Source organism: Peromyscus maniculatus, chromosome X, assembly GCF_049852395.1.
Source record: "Peromyscus maniculatus bairdii isolate BWxNUB_F1_BW_parent chromosome X, HU_Pman_BW_mat_3.1, whole genome shotgun sequence".
In the NCBI taxonomy this organism is placed as follows: Eukaryota; Metazoa; Chordata; class Mammalia; order Rodentia; family Cricetidae; genus Peromyscus; species Peromyscus maniculatus.
This window is the reverse complement of record NC_134875.1, coordinates 108028282-108050587: the sequence shown is the minus strand read 5'-3', so window position 1 is coordinate 108050587 and position 22306 is coordinate 108028282. Positions and strand designations below refer to the sequence as shown.

The 22306-nt window shown below is 40.4% G+C and overlaps 1 protein-coding gene across 4 annotated transcripts in view; it reads right to left on the bottom strand.

Annotated features, from left to right (window-relative positions):
• Positions 1-22306, bottom strand: part of Acot9 (acyl-CoA thioesterase 9) — a 78896-nt gene that overhangs the window by 1663 nt on the left and 54927 nt on the right. For all 4 annotated transcript variants that reach the window (XM_042268781.2, XM_006973257.4, XM_015992169.2 and 1 more), the window contains 5 exons: positions 15321-15397; positions 2072-2139; positions 685-796; positions 441-531; positions 168-253 (listed from right to left, as the gene is read on the bottom strand). In XM_042268781.2, the coding sequence (XP_042124715.1) occupies positions 168-253; positions 441-531; positions 685-796; positions 2072-2139; positions 15321-15397 (434 nt within the window). The remainder of the gene's footprint in view (positions 1-167; positions 254-440; positions 532-684; positions 797-2071; positions 2140-15320; positions 15398-22306) is intronic.

Sequence of the window (22306 nt, the reverse complement as noted above, 5' to 3'; positions counted from 1 at the left end):
AAAAAAACCCAAAACAACAACAATAGAATGTGCCCACAAGCATGTGAGTATGTGCACACACAGATCTTATAAAAAGCATAATTCTATAGTGCAGTTCAGAGTGGTTTCAAATGTTTCCTTTCAATGGAATAAAGTAACTTGCTTCTCAGAAGTTAAGTCAAACTCACCCAAAGCTACAAGCAGTAGCCCACCCAAGTTCATATGCTTTCCTCATAAGAAAACCACCAAAGATCCGATTGAAAATGTTCCGCTCCTATTAAAAAATAAATAAGTAAAAAAAATGAGTATTAATAAATAAAAATTTGTGGCTACCTTTATATAGAGAACAAAGAAATTAACGATATTGTAAGAAAGGTCCATTTAAAGGTGTGTCAAATTATAGACAATTATCATGAATGCAATCTAGCACATTCAGAAGACTGCTCACAAAGTTCTAGTACCTGAGGGTGACAAATATCCAAGCTCTTGAGTTTTGTATCCTCCATCCACACTGACTTAGGAGGCAAAATTCGACTATGAAAACTTATAGTCCTGTGCAAGTGGAGATGAATGAAACCCAGTTACTGTCATGTTTTCACTGTGGAGAGGAAATAGGTTATAAACATTCTCCATTCAAGTGTGGCTCTGGAGAAGACCTTGGACTCGATTGCTTTCTCAATTTGCAGTCTCCCCATCTTAACTTACTTTGGATCCAGTGTGCTAAGAAACAGCTCATGTATGGCATTCCTCTCCTCGGGACTGGGAGCCATTTTCAGTAAGGAAATGGAGCTAAAGGCAATTCTTCGTCCCTTGTTCACTAGAGTATGCAAAAACAAAGAAGTATGATGATCAGGAGGGTCACCCCACAGCATCTAGGGTACTTTGCAGCATCCAAAGTATAATCTAAGTTCCAAAATCCCACAAGAATAATTTTAATTTATAATAATTTATAATTTTTATATATATATATATATATATATATATATATATATATATATATATATATAAAATCTCTAAGAGAAGGCTGCAAAGACAACATAAAATTTCCAAAGATGGACCAGGGACACAGTTGAATGGTAAAACACTTATGCACAGGTACAAGGCCCTGGGTTCCAATCCCAAACCACAAAAGAAACCTTTTTTCCCAGTGAGTATTTTCTTTTATTTTTTAAGACTTTATTTTGTTTTGTTTTGTTTTCTTTTGTTTTTCGGGATAAGGTTTCTCTGTGTAACTACCTTGGCTGTCCTGGAACTTGCTCTGTAGACCAGGCTGGCCTCAAACTCACAGAGATCCACCTGCCTCTGCCTCCCAAGTGCTGGGATCAAAGGCATACATCGCCCACCTAAATAATTTTTTATAATTTACTTTTATTTTATGTGTATTTGGTGTTTTGCCTGTATATATGTCTGTGTGACGATGTCAGATCCCATGGAACTGGAGTTACAGACAGGTGTGAGCTGCCATGTGGGTGCTGGGAATTGAACCCAAGTTCTCTAGAATAGCAGCCAGTGCTCTTGACCACCGAACCACCTTTCCAGCCTGAATATTTTCTTTCAGATGGAAATTATATCACTTTAGTATGAGGACACTGGTTTATCATATTGATCTACAGCCCTCACCTGACTTGCATTTAAAGCATTAAGATATAATTCCCATTTCATGAAAAATAGCTACCAATGTTCCAGTACATGGCCCTGCACCCATGCACATCCTGGCAGCACTAAGTGGACTCAGTTTAAAAAAGGGTACATGAAATTGGGAGAGAAAAGTAGGCAGTGGGTGGGGAAGGAAGGAAAAGAAGGGCAGGGATTGGGGTAGATTTAATCGGAAGACACTATATGCATGTGTGAAATTCTCAAGCAATAAAAAATAAAAAGACAAATTGCCTCATTTAATACTATCTCATCAATAAAACTGTTTAAAGCATGAACTCCATGGGACAAAATACAATATTTTTTTACTGTCAAAAACTTCCTGATATGAGTAAGGCATCTGACTGTTATAAGGGAGCCATATACTCTTCAATAATCCCTTCTACGGTAAAATTAATATGCTTTATATTTTTGTTTTACTATAAACAAATTAACATACATTCTCCTTGTCTAAAGAGCTCTTCTTCTTCTGCATTTTCAGGGATGAGTGGATTTACAAATGCCGGCCTAAAGAAAAGAGAAAAATTCAGTTTAAGATTTGGGCTTGATGGCTTACTTTTGTAATCTCAAGATTAGGAATGCTAAGAGAGGAGGATGTCAAGTGTATGCTATTTATGCCATTATCTAATAAAAAATTAAGAACAACTGCCTGCCAGTTTTAAAGTCTTCATCGGGGTTATGTCTCAATGACAGGGCGCTGGCCTAGCATATGTAAGGCCCTGGGGGCCAGCACTACCAACATGAAAAGGTTTCTTTTGCCATCTGTTTTAGGTAATACTTACAGTCTCATACATGGACACTGGAACAATTAAGTAAGCCTTCTCCTTACAAACCTAACTATCCACTAGAAAGTTCACATTCTAAAAAGGATACAGAAGCTGGGCATGGTGGCACATGCCTGTAATCCTAGCACATGAGAGATAGAGGAAGGAGGAATAGGAGTACAAGGTCATCATCATAATGAGTTTGAGGCCAACCTGACCTCCGTAAGGCCCTGTCTCAGGAAAAGAAAAGGACAAAGAATACAGGATACAGGTACTTACCACAAAGTTAAACCTGATTCTACTCACTGGGACACAAATATGGGTTTAGAAAGTTCTGCAAGACAACTGACTTGGACTCTACAAAAATCTCAATGTCTTCAGAGATAGAAAGCAGGAGGGGTACTTCTGCTAAACAAACACGATAACCAAGTCAAATGCAGGACCCTTTAGTGCAGCAGTTCTCAACCTGTGGGTCTCAACCCCATATCAGATATTTGCAATATGGTTCATAACAGTAGCAAGATTATAGTTATGAAGTAGCAACAAAAAAATCTTATGGTTGGGGGTCATTATAACATGAGGAACTGTATTAAAGGGTCGCAGTATTAGGAAGGTTGATAACAACTGTTTAGTGGATCCTGAATCTGGGCTGGCACTTCACAAGGATATTTTAGGGAAATCTGGGGAAATCCAAATATGAATCGTGTATTAGATAATATAATTGCTTCACTATTAAATAAGTTGGAAACAATGTAATATAAAGCCATTAAAGTCATGTATGAGAATTACTTTGTTCTTAAGAGACAGCCACTAAACTACTGAGAGTTGAAGTCAAAAAGCATACATTTAAATGATACAGAAACGAATGATCCATGTGTGTAATTTCATAGGGTAAGAAAGATAAATGTGGTACCATGTTGACTGGGGAATTTAGGTAAAAAGTATATGAGGATTCACTGCATCACTAAAAATTCTTCAAAATAAAAATAAAATAAAAAAATAACTATCATGAGTCAACAAAAGTGATAAAAAATTCTTCAAAATAAAAATTGAATTCCTTAGCTGGGCGGTGGTGGCGCACGCCTTTAATCCCAGCACTCGGGAGGCAGAGCCAGGCGGATCTCTGTGAGTTCGAGGCCAGCCTGGGCTACCAAGTGAGTTCCAGGAAAAGGCGCAAAGCTACACAGAGAAACCCTGTCTCGAAAAACCAAAAAAAAAAAAAAAAAAAAATTGAATTCCTCACATAATTAAAAAAATAAGGAAAAAAAGAGTTCTTCGCTGTAGTGAAAAAATCTAACATATATCATTTGTGAATCTTAGATTTCAAACCAAAACATAAAATTGTATATAATATATACATATACATATACATATATATGACATGAAATTAGGACTGAGACAATCTGGGAAAATGTAGAGGACAGAAGGAGAAGAAAAAAAGATGATTGAGGTCAATATGATCCAAGTCTATAATACACTTGTACAAAAATATCTTTATGAGATCCATCATTCTGTACAGTGAATACATGCTGTGATGGTTAGTGTTGTCAATTTGACAGAATCTGGTATCATATGAAAAATAGACCCCTGCATGAGCATGTGAGGGATTTTGTAAACTACATTAGCTTCTAGGCATGCCTATGGAAGATAACCTTGACAACACTTACTAAGGTGGGAAGACCAGGCCACTGTGGGTGGCATTATTCACTGGCTGGGATCCCAGACTACAGAAAGTAGAAAAAGTGAGCTGAACTCTAGCATTCATTCACTGTTATCTGTTTCCTGATTATGGATGCAACGTGACCAGTTGCTTTAAGCTCCTGCTGCCTTGATTTCCCTAATATCATAGACTGTACTCTTGACCTGTGAGCCCCAAGAAACCCTTTCTCTCCTAAATTCTTTTGTCAGGGTATTTTACCATAGCAAAAAGAAAAGTAACTAAGATATTATACAACACACACACACACTGTATAGGACCAGCAATGTCACTCTGCTCATAAAGGAACTTGCTGACAAGCCTGATGACCTGAATTTTATTCCCCAGACCCACATGGTGGAATAGAACTGACTGTCCTCTCACTTCCATACATGTGCCATGTCATGTGCATGTACATTTCAATAAATAAATACAATTTAAAAATGCTTTAAAGCAGTGGTTCTCAACCCTCCTAATGTTGTGACCCTTTAATATAGTTCCTCAAGTTGTGGTGACCCCCAACCAAAAAATTACTTTGTTGCTACCTCATAATTGTAATTTTGCTACTGTTATGAACCATAAATATCTGATATGCAAACCCTAAAGGGGTCACAACCCTTAAGTTGAGAACCACTGCTTTAAAGAACCAAAAGTATTAAAATGGGAAGTTTGGGAAGTGGAAATTCATCTGCTGGGAGAGAAACCTGAAACAATACCCTGATTGCAAATGAGTCACTGGCCAGCCACTGTTCACAGAAGGTCAGCTGGAGCTAATAGGAGCAGATGGGTATTATTCTTTGTTCAAATCACAGTTATTAAGGCACTTTTTCTTTTTTAGAAGGGGTCTCACTTAGCCCAGGTTGGCCATAAACTCACAATCTGCCTGTTTCAATCTTCCAAGTGTAAAAATTACAAAAATCATGTGCCACCACAGCTGGCTTAAGGTAGTATTCAATCATAACCTGGATTTCCAAACAAGCTTTCTATATAATGGGAAAAAAAATCTCATTACTGACTCCTAGGCTGGGTTTCTAATACATACATGATTGGGTCACCAGATTGTCCTGAGAAAATAGCAATAGAGCGCAATGCCTTTATCCAACTAAACAGCTTTCAGTTTGCAGGCCTTGGGCAAGTACCTGTTGTTGGAAACCAAGTATTCACTTTAACAGTAAAAAAAAATATATAACCTGTATAGTTAAATTTCACACAGAAATGTCCATTTAAACTCCTGAGGTATTTTGTTTAACACATATCCTAGCTCTATACACTGAGGCATAGAAATAAGTGACAAAATATTACCAATATAGTTCCAGTGCCTAGATTTTGGAGTCAGATACTAGTTCCCACTAAAAGGAGCCCCAGGATTCTATAGATAATGGCTGACTCCAGGGTTTTGGAAGGAAGGCTATTAAGATGAAGGAGACAGTACAGGGAGAGAGAACTGGAAATGTAGGGCATGTGGAAACCTAGTATAGTATAAACTCCCTGGAATCTATGAGAGTAACCCTAGTGAAGTCCCCTAGTAATGGAGTGCCAAGAGGTATGACATAAGTACACCAGATGGCAATTGATATTCAGGTGTCAGCCCACCAGAAGTTCAACTCTCTGATGGGAATGTTTTGTTCAAGCAAGACTTATGAGAATATAGACTCCAGAATGTCTTTTGCTTATGCTGAGATTTCACATTGTTGCTGCTACATGCTTTTCTCTGGTATCTGATACGATGTATTTATATATGGGGAGTCAACCACTGCCTATAGAATTCCACAAAAAGCTGTTTTATATCATAGCTCAGGTTGACATAGGAAAATAGTTGAATTTCCCCAGCTGCCAAGACAGCTGTACACTATTAGAAGATATAAAGCTTCAGAGTAATTTTAGATTAGACCAGGTACCTTGCTAATGGTTTTTAAGATAAACTATTCCCAGAAAAAGCAGTCTACTTCACTAGGACATATAGCCAGCTGTCTGATTTGTTGAACCAAGGTTAAAGGCGCAAAGCAAACTAATTGCTATGCCAGTTTCTCTTGCTAGGTCTGGCTGATAAATTAGGACAATGATTTTACAGTTTTATAATACAGGTATGTAACTGGAAGACTCACAGTTCAGCCAACTAACTGTTTTTAATGTTAAGTCCTGAAATTGCACTAGTGACAGACAGCAATTTACCGAGGTCTAGGGACAAATGGCTTTTGTTCAGCTACACAGCGAAGAAAGATTTTTCCAACTGGCTAAGGCTACAGAGAATAATCTGACTTCACAGTCCCTAGAAAGAGTTGCAAGTTTCCTTTTTTATGGTCTAAAGTTACACGCAGGACAGAAAAATATGTTTTAAGATTTAAAATGCGTTTGTTATCACTGTGCCTTGGAGAGTGCCAAAGTGAGCTCATATTAAGAGAATTAAGATAAACCTGAATTCCAGCCAAAGCATTTAAGACACAGCTCTCTCCCTGTAAACACTCCCACTGTGAGAGAGTTTGGCATTTATGACTAATTACAAAATGTTAGTTTAAAATTTTATTACACTCAGAAATATAGGGTGTAGTACGTGATTTCCCTATTTTTCTTAGACTTAATAGTTTAGTTTTATAACTCCTTTAAAATCCTTTATAAGACTATCTCCCTAGTAAAATAACAATGATTGGTTCTTTCTTTGCAACTGCAGCCCACCAATTAGAGAGTTCAGATTTATTCCATGTGAGTTGTCGGGATAACTCTGTTTCTTATTATTTACTGGAATGTGACCTTCAGATGTAACTCCTATATTCAACATGAAAGATGCTGTTGGGTATATGTAACTGTGAAGAACAAAGAGATTCAGAGTCAATATGAGAGAATAAAGTGAGAAACCATCAAGAGAGTGTGAGTTCTTTCCTTTCCCTAAAAATCCTCAGATAGAAAAAAGTCTTTTTTTTTTTTTTTTTGGTTTTCTGAGACAGGGTTTCTCTGTGTAGCTTTGCGCCTTTCCTGGGACTCACTTGGTAGTCCAGGCTGGCCTCAAACTCACAGAGATCCGCCTGCCTCTGCCTCCCGAGTGCTGGGATTAAAGGCGTGCGCTACCACTGCCGCCACCACCGCCGCCGCCGCCGCCGCCGCCGCCGCCGCCCCCCCCCCCCCCCCCCCCCGCCGCCGCCGCCGTCGCCACCCCCCCCACCCCCCGCCGCCGCCGCCACCCCCCCCCACACCCCGCCGCTGCCGCCACCACCCCCCCACCCCCCCCGCCGCCGCCGCCACCACCCCCCCACACCCCGCCGCCGCCACCACCCCCCCACACCCCGCCGCTGCCACCACCACCCCTCCACCCCCCCTCCCCGCTGCCGCCGCTGCCGCCACCCCCCCTACACACACCCCGCCGCCGCCGCCACCGCCTCCGCCGCCACCACCCCCCGCCGCCGCCGCCGCCGCCGCCCGCCGCCCGGCTAGAAAAAAGTCTTAGCCCCACTAACACCGTGGATTCCTTGCAAGCCCTGTGTGCACCCTTGGAGCTCTTCCCCAAGGCTACAATAATGAAGGATATAGACCCTAAACTGTCCATCTTCTATAACCAGGCAAGGTTCCTAGCAGTGGGACTGGAACATCAACCCAGTCACAAAACCTTTGACCTACAATCTGTTCTGCCTGCAAAATGTACTGGGGTAATGGTGGCACAAAACTTGTGGGAGAGGCCCATCAATGACTGACCCAACTTGAGGCCCATTCCATGAGAGGAAGCCCATACGTGACACTGGCTGGATGACCAGGAACAAGAGACAGGATAGTCCAGAGACCCAGGATAGAACCAAACATGACTGGCCAAAAAAAAAAAAGTCAAAGAAATGATTCCTAATGATATTTTGCTATACTTGTAGATCAGTGCCTAGCCCAATTGTCATCAGAGTGGCATCATCCAGCAAGTGATGGGAACAGATGCAAAGACCTACGGCAAAACATTAGGCAGAGCTCGGGGAATCCTGCTGAAGAGGGCAAGGAAGTATTGTAGGAGCCAGAGGGGTCAAGACACCATGAGAATACAGCCCACAGAATCAACTAAGCAGGGCACAGAGCAGCTCATAGAGACTGAAGTGACAAACACAGACTCTGTATGGGTCTGAGCTAGGTCCTGTGCATATACGTTACAGCTGTATAGCTTAGAGTTCCTGTGGGACTCCTGACAAGTGGAGAGGAGAGGGTGTCTGTGACTCTTTTGCCTGCACTTGGGACCGCTTTGCCAAGTACAGCTGTGATTTGAAGGTGCCCAGTTTTATTGTAACTTGTTAGACCATGTTTGGTGGATATCCCTGGGAGGCCTGCTCTTTTTGTTTTTGAAGGGAAACAGAGGAGGGAGAGGTTTAAGGGAGAAAGGAGGTGGGGGAAGGGTCTGGGGGGAGTGAAGGGAGGGGAAACTGCAGTCAGGATGAAATGTATGAGAGAATAAAAGGGGGGAAAGGTGAGCTTACCCCTTCTTGACATACCAGAGGACAGGAAGGTATAACAGACTAATGGGTTCGATAAGTGCTCCTCTTAGCCTTACAACGAGAAGCTTCTTTGTATAGTGGCCAGAGGTTAACTGTTGAGTTCTCATCACTAAATGAGGTTCTTTATCAGCCATTCCTGGCTCAGGGAACTGTAAGGATATACATATAAGAACAGGAAGATGGGGAAGAATGCTGTGAAAAACTATCTTCTGGACATGACAAGACAGTTTATATTCATGAACTCACAACGCTGTGGTTACCTGCACTAACTGAAGGCCATCGACATTTCATCATGGATGGGGAGAGGCTCATGAAGTCTTGCCCCTTCCAGAGGTTTGCCTGAGGGAAGCCACCATTTTCTTCAGTGGTGTAGCTACTGATAAGTTACCCATGTTCCAATAAATAACACTCCCTCATCCTCACATAAGCAAACCTAATTAAACTCAGTGGGTCATAGAAAAAGACAAGAAAGTAGAAGGAGCCTTGTTGGGAAGAAGAGGTTCAGCAGGTGTGGGGAGAAGAGTAGAGAATGAGAATAAGAGGAGAAAGAGGTAAATATGATCAAACTACATTGCGTGCGTGCGTGCGTGCGTGCGTGCGTGCGTGTGTGTGTGTGTGTGTGTGAAAATATCAAAGAATAAATAAAAAGGGATAGGGAACTGGAACTAAAAATTTTGTTGAAATCCTGGTGGTTGGATTATGATTAGTAATAGAAAGAAATTATTTTCTTTTCATTATTTCATTAAATCCACTTTCATGATTAACTAGGAAAATACTGCAATGAAATATTATTGTTGTAAATACAAATTATCAAAAATTGAAAACAAAAAACTAATGGGGGGAGGCTCAAAGGACAAAGGTGTCCCATCTCCACCAGCAGAAGATGACACAACCTGAACATCAAGAAGAGCAAGGACTATAGTTGATTGAAATATACATTAAGATACCAAATCCATGGAAGTCAGACACCTTTTTTAAAGAGAAAAAAGAAATGGAAATATATCATTAGCAAGTGGACCAACCCTTTATTCTGAAAAATATGTGCATATGTATATAGAAAAAATATATATACCAACTTCCAGAGGTGTCTTCTAACCTACACACATTCTCTTTCTCTCCTCTCAATAAATATATAAATATATAGAAAATATGGAAGTAGTAGTAGCTAATCTAATCACAAGATGAAGAAGAGAAAAACAACTTCACAATGGAGAAATCAGCCTGTCATTCCTTCAATACACAGATCAATCTTAGCAACATCCCAGGTGGGACCACCAACACCTACTGAACTCATAGAGCCTTTCACAACATTCAGGAACAGTAACACCAAAAATGAGCTCTCACCAATCCTGACTTTGAGTGTGACATGAAGCTCCAGGTCGAACTTCAGGTACAGGACACAGTAGGTGCAGGGTACCACGTACAAAGAATTAAGGTGTCGTGAGGACACAATAAGGCAAAGCCAGCAAGCAGAATATTCTGTGCAAAAGTTAGCCCAAACTTTCAACAAATTAATGATATAAAACAGGAAGAGGGCAGTGGGAACAAACAAGTAAGCTAAATTAGAACACACTTAAAAGAATGTACAACTTGTAAGTATATCAAAATCCAAATTGTACATATTCAGGGGATGAACATATGGCATGAATTACATCTCAATAAGCCTATTTTAAAAAACAGGTTTATGAGACATAAAATCAAGCATAACATGTACACTGAATTTGGATCTTACTTTGAACAAACCTCTTTTAAAAGAGATTAAAGAGAAACTAAGTATGAATGAATACTATAATATATTAAAGATTACTTATATTTTTCAGGTGTGACAATGGTAATATAGTTTTGAATTTTTATGAGCTTATTTTTTCAGTGCTGGGAATCAAACTCAGGGCCTCACACATGTTAATCAAACATGCTACCATAGAAGTAAGTCCCTAATATGGTGATAAAAGTTATTTAAGAAAACAGTCAGTACTAGCATTAGTGCAGATGGTGCCTGAACTGGCCTGCTCCAGTAATCAGATTGGTGAATACCCTAACTGTCATCATAGAGCTTTCATCCAGTAACTGATGGAAGCAGATGCACAGATCCACAGCTAAGCACCAGGCCAAGCTCCAGGAGTCCAGTTGAAGAGAGAGAAGAGAGAAGAGCAAGAAGGCTCAAGATCATTGCTGTGGGATATCTTTCTGTATGCTGTGAATATGTGTTGCTCTGATTGGTTGATAAATAAAGCTACATTGGACTATGGCAAAGCAGGTTAGAGGCAGGTGGAAATCCAAGCAGATAGATAGGAAGGGAAAGGACAGGGGAGAGACGCTAGCCTGCCACCCAAAGAACAACATACCAGTAGACCAGTAAAGCCACGGAAAACACATGTCAAAACATAGATTAATACTTATGGGTTAATTTAAGATATAAGAGCTAGTTAGCAAGAGGCCTGCCATAGACTAGGTGTATTTACTTGGGTCTGAGCAGCTGCGGGACTAGTCACAGGAAACCTTCCGACTACAGATCATGGTGGGGAAATCTACAGAGACAACGGAACCAAGCTAGTGGGAATTCATGAACTTTAGACCAACAGCTGTGGAACCTGCATGGGACTGGACTAGGCCCTCTGCATACGGGAAACAGTAGTGTAGCTGGGTCTGTTTGAGAGGCTCCTGGTAGTGGGATCAGGATCTATCCCTGGTGTATGAACTGGCTCTTGGAGCCCATTACCTATGGTGGGATGCCTTGCTCAGCCTTGATGCAGTGGGGAGGGGCTTGGCCCTGCCTCAACTGATGTACCAGGCTTTGCTGACTCCCCATGGGAAGACTTACCCTTTTGGAGGAGGGGATGGGGGATGGGCTGGGGAGGGAGCAGGAGGAGGGATGAGAGGGGGATTTGTGGTTGGTATATAAAATGAATAAAATTTTTTTTTAAATAAAAATAAATAAATAAAAAAGAGTCAGTTTTGGTATCACAATACTTGAATTCAAGATATATTACAGGCCTGATATGATAACACATACCTATAATCCTAGCACTGGGGACGCTATGACAAGAAGATTGCAAGTATGAGAACAACCTAGCCTATATAGGGCATCCAATGTAAGCACGGGATAATTGATAGACTTTGCCTCCAAACCAAAAAGCAAGTCTACTACCTCTGTTGGTGCATACCTGTAATACCCAGACTTACGATGGAGTTAAAGGTCATTCTCTGTTGTAAAATATTCCTTTACACTGTGTGAAGATGTGTTGCTGTGATTGGTTTAATAAAAAGCTAAATGGTCAGTAGCTAGGCAGGCGGTATAGGTGGGACTTCTGGACAGAGAGAGCTCTGGGAGGAAGAAAGGTGGAGTCATGAGCCAGACACAGAATAACTAGGATGGGCATAATGGAGATGAGGTAACGATCGTGTGGCAGCACATAGATTAAAAAATATGTGTTAATTTAACTTATAAGAGCTAGTTAGAAACAAGTCTAAGGTTGAAATTTCATAATTAATAATAAATCTCTATGTAATTTTTTTGAGCTGGCAGCCCGGTGGGAGCCCATTTTCAGGTTCCTTGTGGCTTTACCCAGCAGGTCTGCATAGAGAGGATGATTGAACCACGGGCCTGAGGGCAGGTGTCTGAGATGGTCTGCACTTGGCTGTGCTGGGGGGGAAGTCTTTTGCTCTGCCCCTTTGCATTTCTATAAATACCCTAGGGCAGAGAGAGTCAGGGCTCGTTGGAATAGGTTCCAGGCCCTCTTGAGGCTATCCTGTATTTTCTATCTGTTTATCTTCACAATATAAATCCTTCTAGCTAATATTTCCCATTACTCTCACTCAAGAAAACTCTGGGGATCTGTGGGTTGGTGGGCAAACGCCCTGCATGGCCCCAAAAGAAAAATATGCCTATAATTCTCAGCTACACACAATGCAAGGATAGGTTGGGCTATATTAGACCCTGTCTCAAAAAACCAAATAATACATATACAGAGATTTTAAAAAGCAAAATAGGATGTTATTGGCATTAAAACACATACAGATCAGTGGAAGATAATAGATTAGTAATATAATAACATAACTACAGTAACAGTATGTAGTACAAAGGAAAGTCTTCTCAACAAATGGTGCTAGGAAAACTGGGTATGTACACATAGAAGAAAAAAACTATACTCATCTCTCAGCACTTAAAAAAAATGAACTAGCCTGGTGGTGGGGACACATGCTTTTAATCCCAGCATTTGGGAGGCAGAGGCAGACAGACCTCTTGAGTTGGAGGCCAGCCTAGTCTACAGAGTGAGTTCCAGGACAGCCAGAGCTACACAGAGAAACCCTGCCTTGAAAACAAAACAAAACAAAAGAATGAACTAAGCACTTAAATCTAAGATCTGAAACCATTACAAGAAAAAAAATGTCAATGTGGTGATGCCTAATGATATTCTGCTTAGCCCAACTGTCATCAGAGAGCCTTCATCCAGCAACTGATGGAAACAGAGATTCACAGCCAAACATTAGGTCAAGCTCAGGGGAATACTTAGGAAGAGGGAGAGAAAGGAGTGTAGAAGCCAGAGGGATCAAGGACACCACAGAAACAACTAACCTGGGCTTCTAAGGGCTCATAGAAACTGAACCAATAACCAGGACACTGCATGGGACTGACCTAGGCACTCTGCATATATGTTACAGATGTGTAGCTTGGTCCTCTTGTGGGATTCCTAACTCTTTTACAGGCCTTTGGGACCTTACTACGCATACTGGGTTGCCTTGTCCAACCTTACTACAAAGGGAGGGGCTTGTCTTACTGAAACTTGATATGTCATGTTTTGTTGATACTCATGGGAGACCTGCACTTTCCTAAACAGATATGGAGGAGGAGTGGATTGGGGGAGGGAACAGAGGAGGGATGGAGGGTAGAGGGACTGGGAGGAGAGGAGGGAAAGAAAAAAAAGAAAAGAGAGGAAACACTTAGGGACACTGAAATGGGTAAGGACTTTTGGGAAAATATCTTTTAGACAGAAAAACAAAAGGAAAAATAAGCAAATGGGATTACATCAAAATAAAAAGATTCTACTGAGCAAAGGAAACACCCAACAGAGTACAGAGAGGACCTATAGAATGGGAGAAAATCTTTACAAGCATACATTTTAGAAGGAGTTGATATCCAGAGTACACGTTACTCAAAAGAATTTAATAAACTAATTGAAAAATGGGCAAATGATATGAATAGCCCCCCCAAAGAAGTGTAGTGGTTAACAAATAAGTGAAAATGTATTTACTATCTTTAGCTATCAGAGAGTCAGCAAGTTAAATGAGACACCAATTCACCCTAAGTAGCGATGTTTTCAAAAATTAATGCGGCCGGGCGGTGGTGGCGCACGCCTTTAATCCCAGCACACGGGAGGCAGAGCCACGTGGATCATTGTGAGTTCAAGGTCAGCCTGGACTACTGAGTGAGTTCCAGGAAAGGCGCAAAGCTACACAGAGAAACCCTGTCTCAAAAAAACCAAAAAAATTAATGCTAGCAATGATATGGAGGAAAAGGAATGTAGATGGTCTTGGAGGGAATATAAATTAGTATAGCCATCATAGAGAACTCTTTTTTTAGAAATAGATGTACCATACGGCCCATTTATCTCTCTTTTATATATATTCAAAGGAAATTAAATTAGCATACCAGAGATACTTGTACACCCTTATTAGTGCATTGTAGCACTATTAACAATCACTAGGATAATTGAGTCAGCTTAGGTATCCATCAACTGTAGTAGAATATTTTAAGGTGTGTTACTTTTCGTTTATGTTACATTTGTTTAACTCTGTGAACTTGTATTACTGTGCCTGTGTAAAAGACCTGATGGTCTAATAAAGAACTGGCCAAAAGCAAGGCAGGAGGAAAGATAGGCGGGACTGGCAAGCAGAGAGAAAATATAGAGGGAAAAATCTGGGAGGAGGGGTGAAAGGAGAAAACTGGAAGGAGAGAGCTAAAATAGAGGAACCAGAGAAGGAGGAGGACTCCAGGGGCCAACCACCCAGCTACACCGTGAGCCACGGACGGAGTAAGAGTTAAAATGTACAGAAGTTAGAGGACAGGAAAAGCCCGGAGGCAAAAGGTAGTCGGGATAATTTAATTGAAGGAAAGCTGGACAGAAACTAAGCCAAGCTAAGGCTGGGCATTTATAAGTAATAATAACCCTCCTTGTGTGATTTGTTTGGGAGCTGGGTGGTGGGGCCCCCAAGAAATGAGTAAAAATAAACAACAATAATCAACTAATGAATGGAAAAATAAAATGAAATATACATACATATATATGTATATGTATTATTTAGCTGTTAGGAATAAAGTTGTTATCTGCAGAAAAATGTACTGAACTAGAGCGCATTATGTTAAGTGAAATGAGCTGAACACAGTAAAGCAAGTACCACTTGTTCTCTTTCATTTGTAGAATCTAAAAACAAGTCAACCTGAAAGTAAAATGGTGACTACCACAGCCGGGAGTATGGAAGATGAGTTTAACTAGGAAATGGTGTATATAGTTAATAAATAAAATAAAATAAAATATCCACATTCTTAAAAAGATGCCTACATATCATTGTGAAGTAAAATGTCATTGTGTATGAGATTTATCTTTAAAATATTATACATCTTCTTTAAAGAAAAAATATGAACTTGACAAACACATTACAAATAAATCTGTTAAATTCAAGTCATGGGCATATGTAAATTCATCAGTTTTCTCTGCAGTCTTGTGTATTTTTGAAAAATTTCAAATTATGGAATTATAAAAAAGCAATTACCCTTTATTTTCCGAATCTCGAGCCACCATTACAAAGGTTGCATCCAAAACAGGCAAAAATTCATCATTTTTATGCAGCTAAAGAACAAAGAAAAGAAAAATAAAGTTGTAAGGAATGCATTTACTGGGAAGACCAATCACAATTCTGACAGAATATATTATTATTTTATTATTATTATTATTATTATTATTATTATTATTATTATTATTATTATTACTATTATTTTAGGTTACCATACAGCATAGTAAAAACTATATGTGTGAATATGGTTAAAAATGTCACACCCCTAAGAACTAAAAGTACTCTAGGTCTAGGTGTTATTCAAATGTTATACCAATGTCAAACTTACAACTCACTACTACCTTTTTAGATTGAAAAAACTAATCAGGTGTGGTAGCACATGCCTGTAATCCGAGCAACTTGGGAAGCTGAGGCAGAACAGTGCCTGTGAGTCTGGGGCTAGCCTGGTGGGTTTCAGGCTACCTTGTGTGATTATAGTTTTGTGTGACCAACAGCCAAAGCTTTAAGAGAAAATCCAAAGAGAAAAAACAAAGTTAAAAAAATAGCTAGTATTTTGACCCATGCCTTTCAAGGTCAACCAGGACCCAAAGGAAAACAGAAACTTTCTGAAAGGGCCCTATAACTGCAGGCCTGATCAGAGAGGCCATAGGGGATCAGGAGGTGAGACATAGCAGTGCATATCCTGCAGAATGAAGAGACCCTGGACAGGGAAATAGTAACTAAATGGTGGAAGAATTTGGTAATATTAAACTGGACTAAATAGACACAAGGACTGAGTACTATGCCAGTTATCAGGATCTACTCAAATGGATACCATTAAACATCCTGTTCAGGGGAAAAAACCAACACATTCCAGTAGTCTCTGACCAAATGTGTGGTGTTTTAATCAGCCATAAGAAGTCCTACTAGATCTTCAACTCTTACTATGTTACCACTATTTTCATAAACATCCAAGGAATGGTTACGTCTATGCATGATGCTCCTGTATTGATCCTAAAACTTTCTCTTTTTGCCTATTGTAGTTTATTTTTTAATAAATTTATTTATTTAGCACCCCAGCCTCAGTTTCCCCTCCCTTCTCTCCTTCCAGTCCCCTGCACCCCCCCCCCGACACATACCCTCTGTTCCCACCCCCAATCCACTCCTCCTCCATTTCTGTTTAAGAAAGGGAAGCTCTAATATCCCCTGAGTATAAACAAAACATGGCATATCAAGTTGCTATGAGACTAAACACCTTCCCATGTGTTAAGGATGGGCAAAGTGACTCAGCATGAGGAGTTAAGGTCCCAAACGCCAGTAAAAGAGTTGGAGACAGCCTCTGTTCCTGTTGTTTGGCGTCCCACAAAAGGACCAAGCTATACAACTGTAATATATATGCACAGTGCCTCTATCTAAAACAGCAGAGAAACACTTAAGGAGATGTCCAACATCTTAAAACTTTCTCATTGGCATGCTCTATTTTTCCCATTTTAATTACTTTCTATTTACATCTTCAAAAAGTCTATAGGACACACACAAAACATTCAGTTCAAGTACAGAACTCAGCCTCATAAATTAAAAAAATAGCCTGCTATAATTATATTTTATAAAAAACAAAAAATAAATGGTCTGTGATTTTATTCAGATATTCACATAATTACATCAGAACCCAAAGGGAAAAGGGAGGTAGAAAACTTATGTTCAAGAAACAAAAAGGATTCTGAAAAAGCTACTAGAATCCTTTAGAGGCTACTAGCCTAGTAGGAGAATCCATTAACCAGCCTAAGCCCAAGACAAAAGTTAAAGAGGCCATTATGTGACATAAAAATGAAAGCCCAGTGGTGTTGGTATGTGTCCTACAATTTGAATGAGCCTCAATTCAAAAATAATGAGATAAAAACAGGTGAAATGGCGCACACCTTTAATCCCAGCACTCATGAGGCAGAGGCAGGTGGATCTCTGTGAGTTTGGGACCAGCCTGGTCTACAAAGTGAGTTTCAGGACAACCAGGGAGACACAGAAAGAAAGAAAAAAAGCAAAACAACAACAAAAATTAATGAGCTCCAGCCCTATATAGGACATCTGTATCACCACCCAACCCACGGAACACAGCAGACGAAAGGGAAAAAGAATGTAAGAGCCAGAGGGTAGAGAAGAATGCTGTGAAATGCCAGACGTGTCATAGCCGTTGCATTTGGGAACTCACAGCAGCTGTGGTTAACTGTACAAGATTGGCTGTCAATGTTGTCAGTCATTGATGGGGAGAAGCTACCAGCAGTTAATAGCCACTGGGCATGGGAGGAACCATTATTTTCAGAGGTATAGCCACTAGTATGTTGCCTACACTCCAGTAAATAACCCCCCATCTATGCTCATGTAAACAACTCTGATTAAACCCTGGATCACAAAGGAAGGGGACTTGTTGAAAAGGGGTTCAAGAAGTATGAGCAGGAAAACAGGTGAAAATGATCAAAATGCATTATATACAGATATAATATACACAATGATGCCACCATGCCTCAGACACTAGGCATGGAGCTACAGAATTTAATGGTTGCTCTGCTGAGTTTCAGTCTTGTAACCTTCTTGTTCTTATCTTTTGAAATTTAAAATGGGAATGTTTAGCACGTACCATTTATAATAAATGTTTTTTTTTTCAAAAAATTTAAAAAGTATTTAATTTTATGTGTATGTGTCCTCCGTGTGTGTACCAGAGGCATCAGATCCTCCTGGAATTGTGTGTGTGTGGCAGAGGGGGGGGGGAATGGGACAGGACGGGACACGGGATACATGACTGCTGGTGCCAGCAGAGACCAAAGGTATCAGCTACTCCTGGAGCGCTCTCTCTGTCTCTCTCTGTCTCTCTCTCTGTCTCTCTCTCTGTCTCTGTCTGTCTCTCTGTCTCTGTCTCTGTCTCTCTCTCTCTCTGTGTGTGTGTGTGTGTGTGCATGTGTACATGACTGCAGGTGCCAGCAGAGACCAGAGGCATCAGATCTATTGTGAGATATCCAGAGTGGGTTCAGGGAATCATACTCCAGTCCTTTGTAGTAGTAATCACTCTTTACTGCTGAGCCACCTCTCCAACCCCTGAAACATGGAACTTTAGAACAGAGTTGAAACTGTTAAGGGGACTTTAGACTAAATGCATTTTGCTTTATGAGACAGCTATAAGCATTTGGGGATCACAGGCAAAATGATACAGTTTGAATGTGAAATGTCTTTGACGCAATGATGTGTTTGCTCCTTTAATTAGGACTCAAATCTTTTAATGCTTGATCACCAGCTGGTGGCACTGTTTTGGGTTGTTGTAGAACCATTGGTATGTGGACGCTGGTTGGCAGAATTACTTCACTAGAGTGGACTCTGGAGGTTACCCTCACTTTTGTTTCTGGATTGTGCTCTCTGATTTGTCTGTTGCCATGATATGAGACTCCCCAATTACATTCTCACTGACAAAAATGCTACCATCCTAACCTGCATGATGGACCAAAATGCTTCTGAAATGGAGCCAAAATACCTCCTCTCTCCTTTACTTTTTTTTGTCAGTGTATTAGTTATTTTTTTATTGCTGTGATCTGTGATAAAACACCATGACCAAAGCAACCTATAGAAGTGTTTATTTGGGCTTATGGATCCAAAGTGAGAAGAGTCTACCATGGAAAGCATGGCAGCAAGCATGCTTGCTGGAATAGTGAGTTGAGGGCTCACTGCTTGAACCACAAGCAGGAAACAGAGAGACCAAACTAAAAATGGTATGAGTCTTATAGCTCTCAAAGCCCACCCCAGTGACATCCTCCACACATTCTAAACCTACCCAAACAGCACCACCAAAATGGAAACTAAGTATTCAAATGCCTGAAACTGCAGGGGGCCATTTCTCATTCAAACCATCAGCTAGTAAAAGATAGAGAGGGAAATCAGGGAGTTAAACATCTCACAATGCACTGGCAAGACTTCGGAACTAAGAAATCTCCTGGACAAAATGCCAAAATACCTCTTCTGAGAAATATTGCATAATACATCGCAATCATTTCTTTATGTGGCTATCTCCCTATGATATGGTAAGGTTCTTGTAGACCCACACCATTTTCCTTCACATTTGCATGGCCAACACTAAGCACAAATACTGGCAGATAAATATGCAATTAGTTTCAAAAATTAATGAATGGGGCATTGCATGAATGGACCCTTGTCAAATACAAGCTTTAAGAGAAAGGAACTTTCTGTGTCTTGTTCACTGTCATAAGAGATATTCAATAATTATGACTGCCAAATTGACTTCATCAACAGATATTGGGAAGTGGGTTGGCTGACTGAAACCCAGGTATTGCTGTTGGTAAGTAAGTATGTCATCTAGTAGAATAGAAAAAAGGTTTGTATACTATTTTGTAGGCCAGAGAGTAGCAGATGCCAGGAAGGAGAGACAGATTAGCTCTTGAAGAGGGAACAAACGCTCCAAACTGGAAGAGTCAAAGAAGGGGTTGAGCAAGATGTGACCCTAAAGCACAGTGGGAATGCACAGAATCAGAGCAGAGGGCATTTCAGGTAAAGAAAAGGGCATTAACAGACACTTGGTTGCTAAATATTGTGATTCACTACAATTTACAATTGCTAGTGTCACACACTATGAATGCAAAGATATGTAGCACCATACTCACAGACTACTCAATGATAAGCAGTGAGCACTAAGAAGGTATAAAGGGCTGGGATGTGGCTCAGTGGTACAGCACTTGCCTATTATACACAAGGCCCTGGATTCAAAACTTGGCATTGAAAGAACAAAAAAGAGGATACATATATGGTAAATAAAAGGGAATAAAGTTGGAAAAGTAGATTACATGTAGTTTACAGAGCACCTTGAGCACTACCTTATCAAAGGAATGTGCATTCCAACCCAATAGTCACAGAAGGTTTTTAGAAAGTGGATGACATGATCTAAGATTAGCTTTGGAAATTTTACCTGGTAAACATGGCAAACCCAGAAAGAAAGAACAGGCTTGAGAGAGCCATATGACTTTTCATGCTCTCTCCCTCTCTCAATTCTGCATCTTTTTTTTCTAATTTATTTATACAGGAGTCAAATAGCTTTGATCCCCTGGGATGCAGGCCCTATGCAGGAAATCTACTATGCACAGCAGTAGTAAGGTAGAAATTAACCAAGAAGTTTGGTTAAGTGTTTATAAATCATAGAAGCATCCACAACAACTTTATAAGTGTTTTGTTATTTTTAAAAGGACAAAAAAAAACCCCAGCATTATTGTCAATCACATAAATATGGGAATACAATTCAATCACTTTGATATAGTATTTAACTTTTTCAAATTTAGTGGTAGTTAATGAAGACACACTTAACTGGTCAAAAGTGCTGAGAATTAAGTGGCTGTTGAATATGCAGCCTTATAGAGGGACATCTACATCAGCTCCCTCTAAAGCTTGAAGAACACCCCATGAAAGGGGGCCTAAAAACTGTTAGGACTCAGAGGATGGGGAAAGTACTGTACAATGCTGTCTCCTGTTCAGTATCTGGCCACTGCACTCATGAAGTCACAGCAACTGTGGCTACCTGCACAAGACTAGCACAAGACTGGGCCCTTAAACACTCCATCAGAGATAGAGGAGGGGCTTGGGAGGCCCCACCTCTCCCTGAGCAGCCATTATGGGCAGTTAATGGCTACTAGTGGGGAAGGAGTCATTTTCTTCAGTGGGTAGCCACTGTTTCAGTAAATAACGCCCCTCCCAGCCATGCTCAAGCAAGCAACCCTAATCAAACTCAGTGGGTCACAAAAAAAATGACATAAAAGTATGAAGGGTCCTAGTTGGAAAGAAGGGACTCAAAGGGGGCTAAAAGAGGGTAATGGGGGTACATATGTCCAAAATGCCTTGTATACGTGTCTAAAATATCAAAGAATAAATTTTCAAAATTCTAAAAGCAAGTGTTTTGACAAACAACTACTATATATAGGAAGCTTTGGACTTTTCTCAAGTCTGAAAGTTGTTTTCTACCAAGAGGTGAAATGCATCGGAATAATAAGTCCATTGACTACCACAGCATAATTAACTGAATCACTCTTAAGTTTTCCACAGTGAAATGCCGGGCATACTCGAAACTATTTGGTGTCTGGACTGATTATCCTCTGACTTCTTTCTGCTCATGAGAGGAACTGCTTTAACTGCCACCCAAATGACTATTAATAAATGAGGGCTGGGGATGTAGCTCAGTTGTAAAGTACTTGCCTAGTACAGGCAAGAACATGAGTTTGATCCCCAGGACCACAAAGGGAAAAGAACTGAAGTGTGTCTTTCATCCCCCCAAAAGTTATGAGGAAGGCCTAATCTCCAGACCTATAGGCGGGAATTATTTGAAAACAGGGACATTACAGACATAATTAGATAAAATGAAAGCCAGTATAGTAACCATGCATCTAATCCCAGTATTTGTTAGGCTAAGGCATGAGGATTGCTATGAGTTGCAGGACAACCTGTGCTACAGTGAGGCTCTCTCTCTCAAAAAAAAAAAAAACAAAACAAAAAAAAAAAAAAAACAAAAACCCACCAGGTGGTGGTGGCACACGCCTTTAATCTCAGCACTTGGGAGGCAGAGGCAGGCAGATCTCTGTGAGTTCGAGGCCAGCCTGGGCTACAGAGCAAGTTCCAGGACAGGCTCCAAAGCTACACAGAGAAACGAGAAACCCTGTCTTGAAAAACCATAAAAAAGAAGTTAGATATTATGGCACATGCCTATGATCCTAGCCCTTGAGAGGTAGAGGCAGGAGGATGAGGAATCTGAAGTTAACATAAACTACGGGAGATGAACCTGTCTCAGAAAAACTAAACCCTCAAACCAAAGAAAAGCCTCCAACTGCTTCTGTAAGGTTGCCTCATAGTTGTGCTGATGGCAAAACCACCACCTAGTCCTCCATTGCATACTCACACATCCTTGAGGACCAGTTACAAGAAATCCTATCGAAAAAAAAAAGGATAAAAAA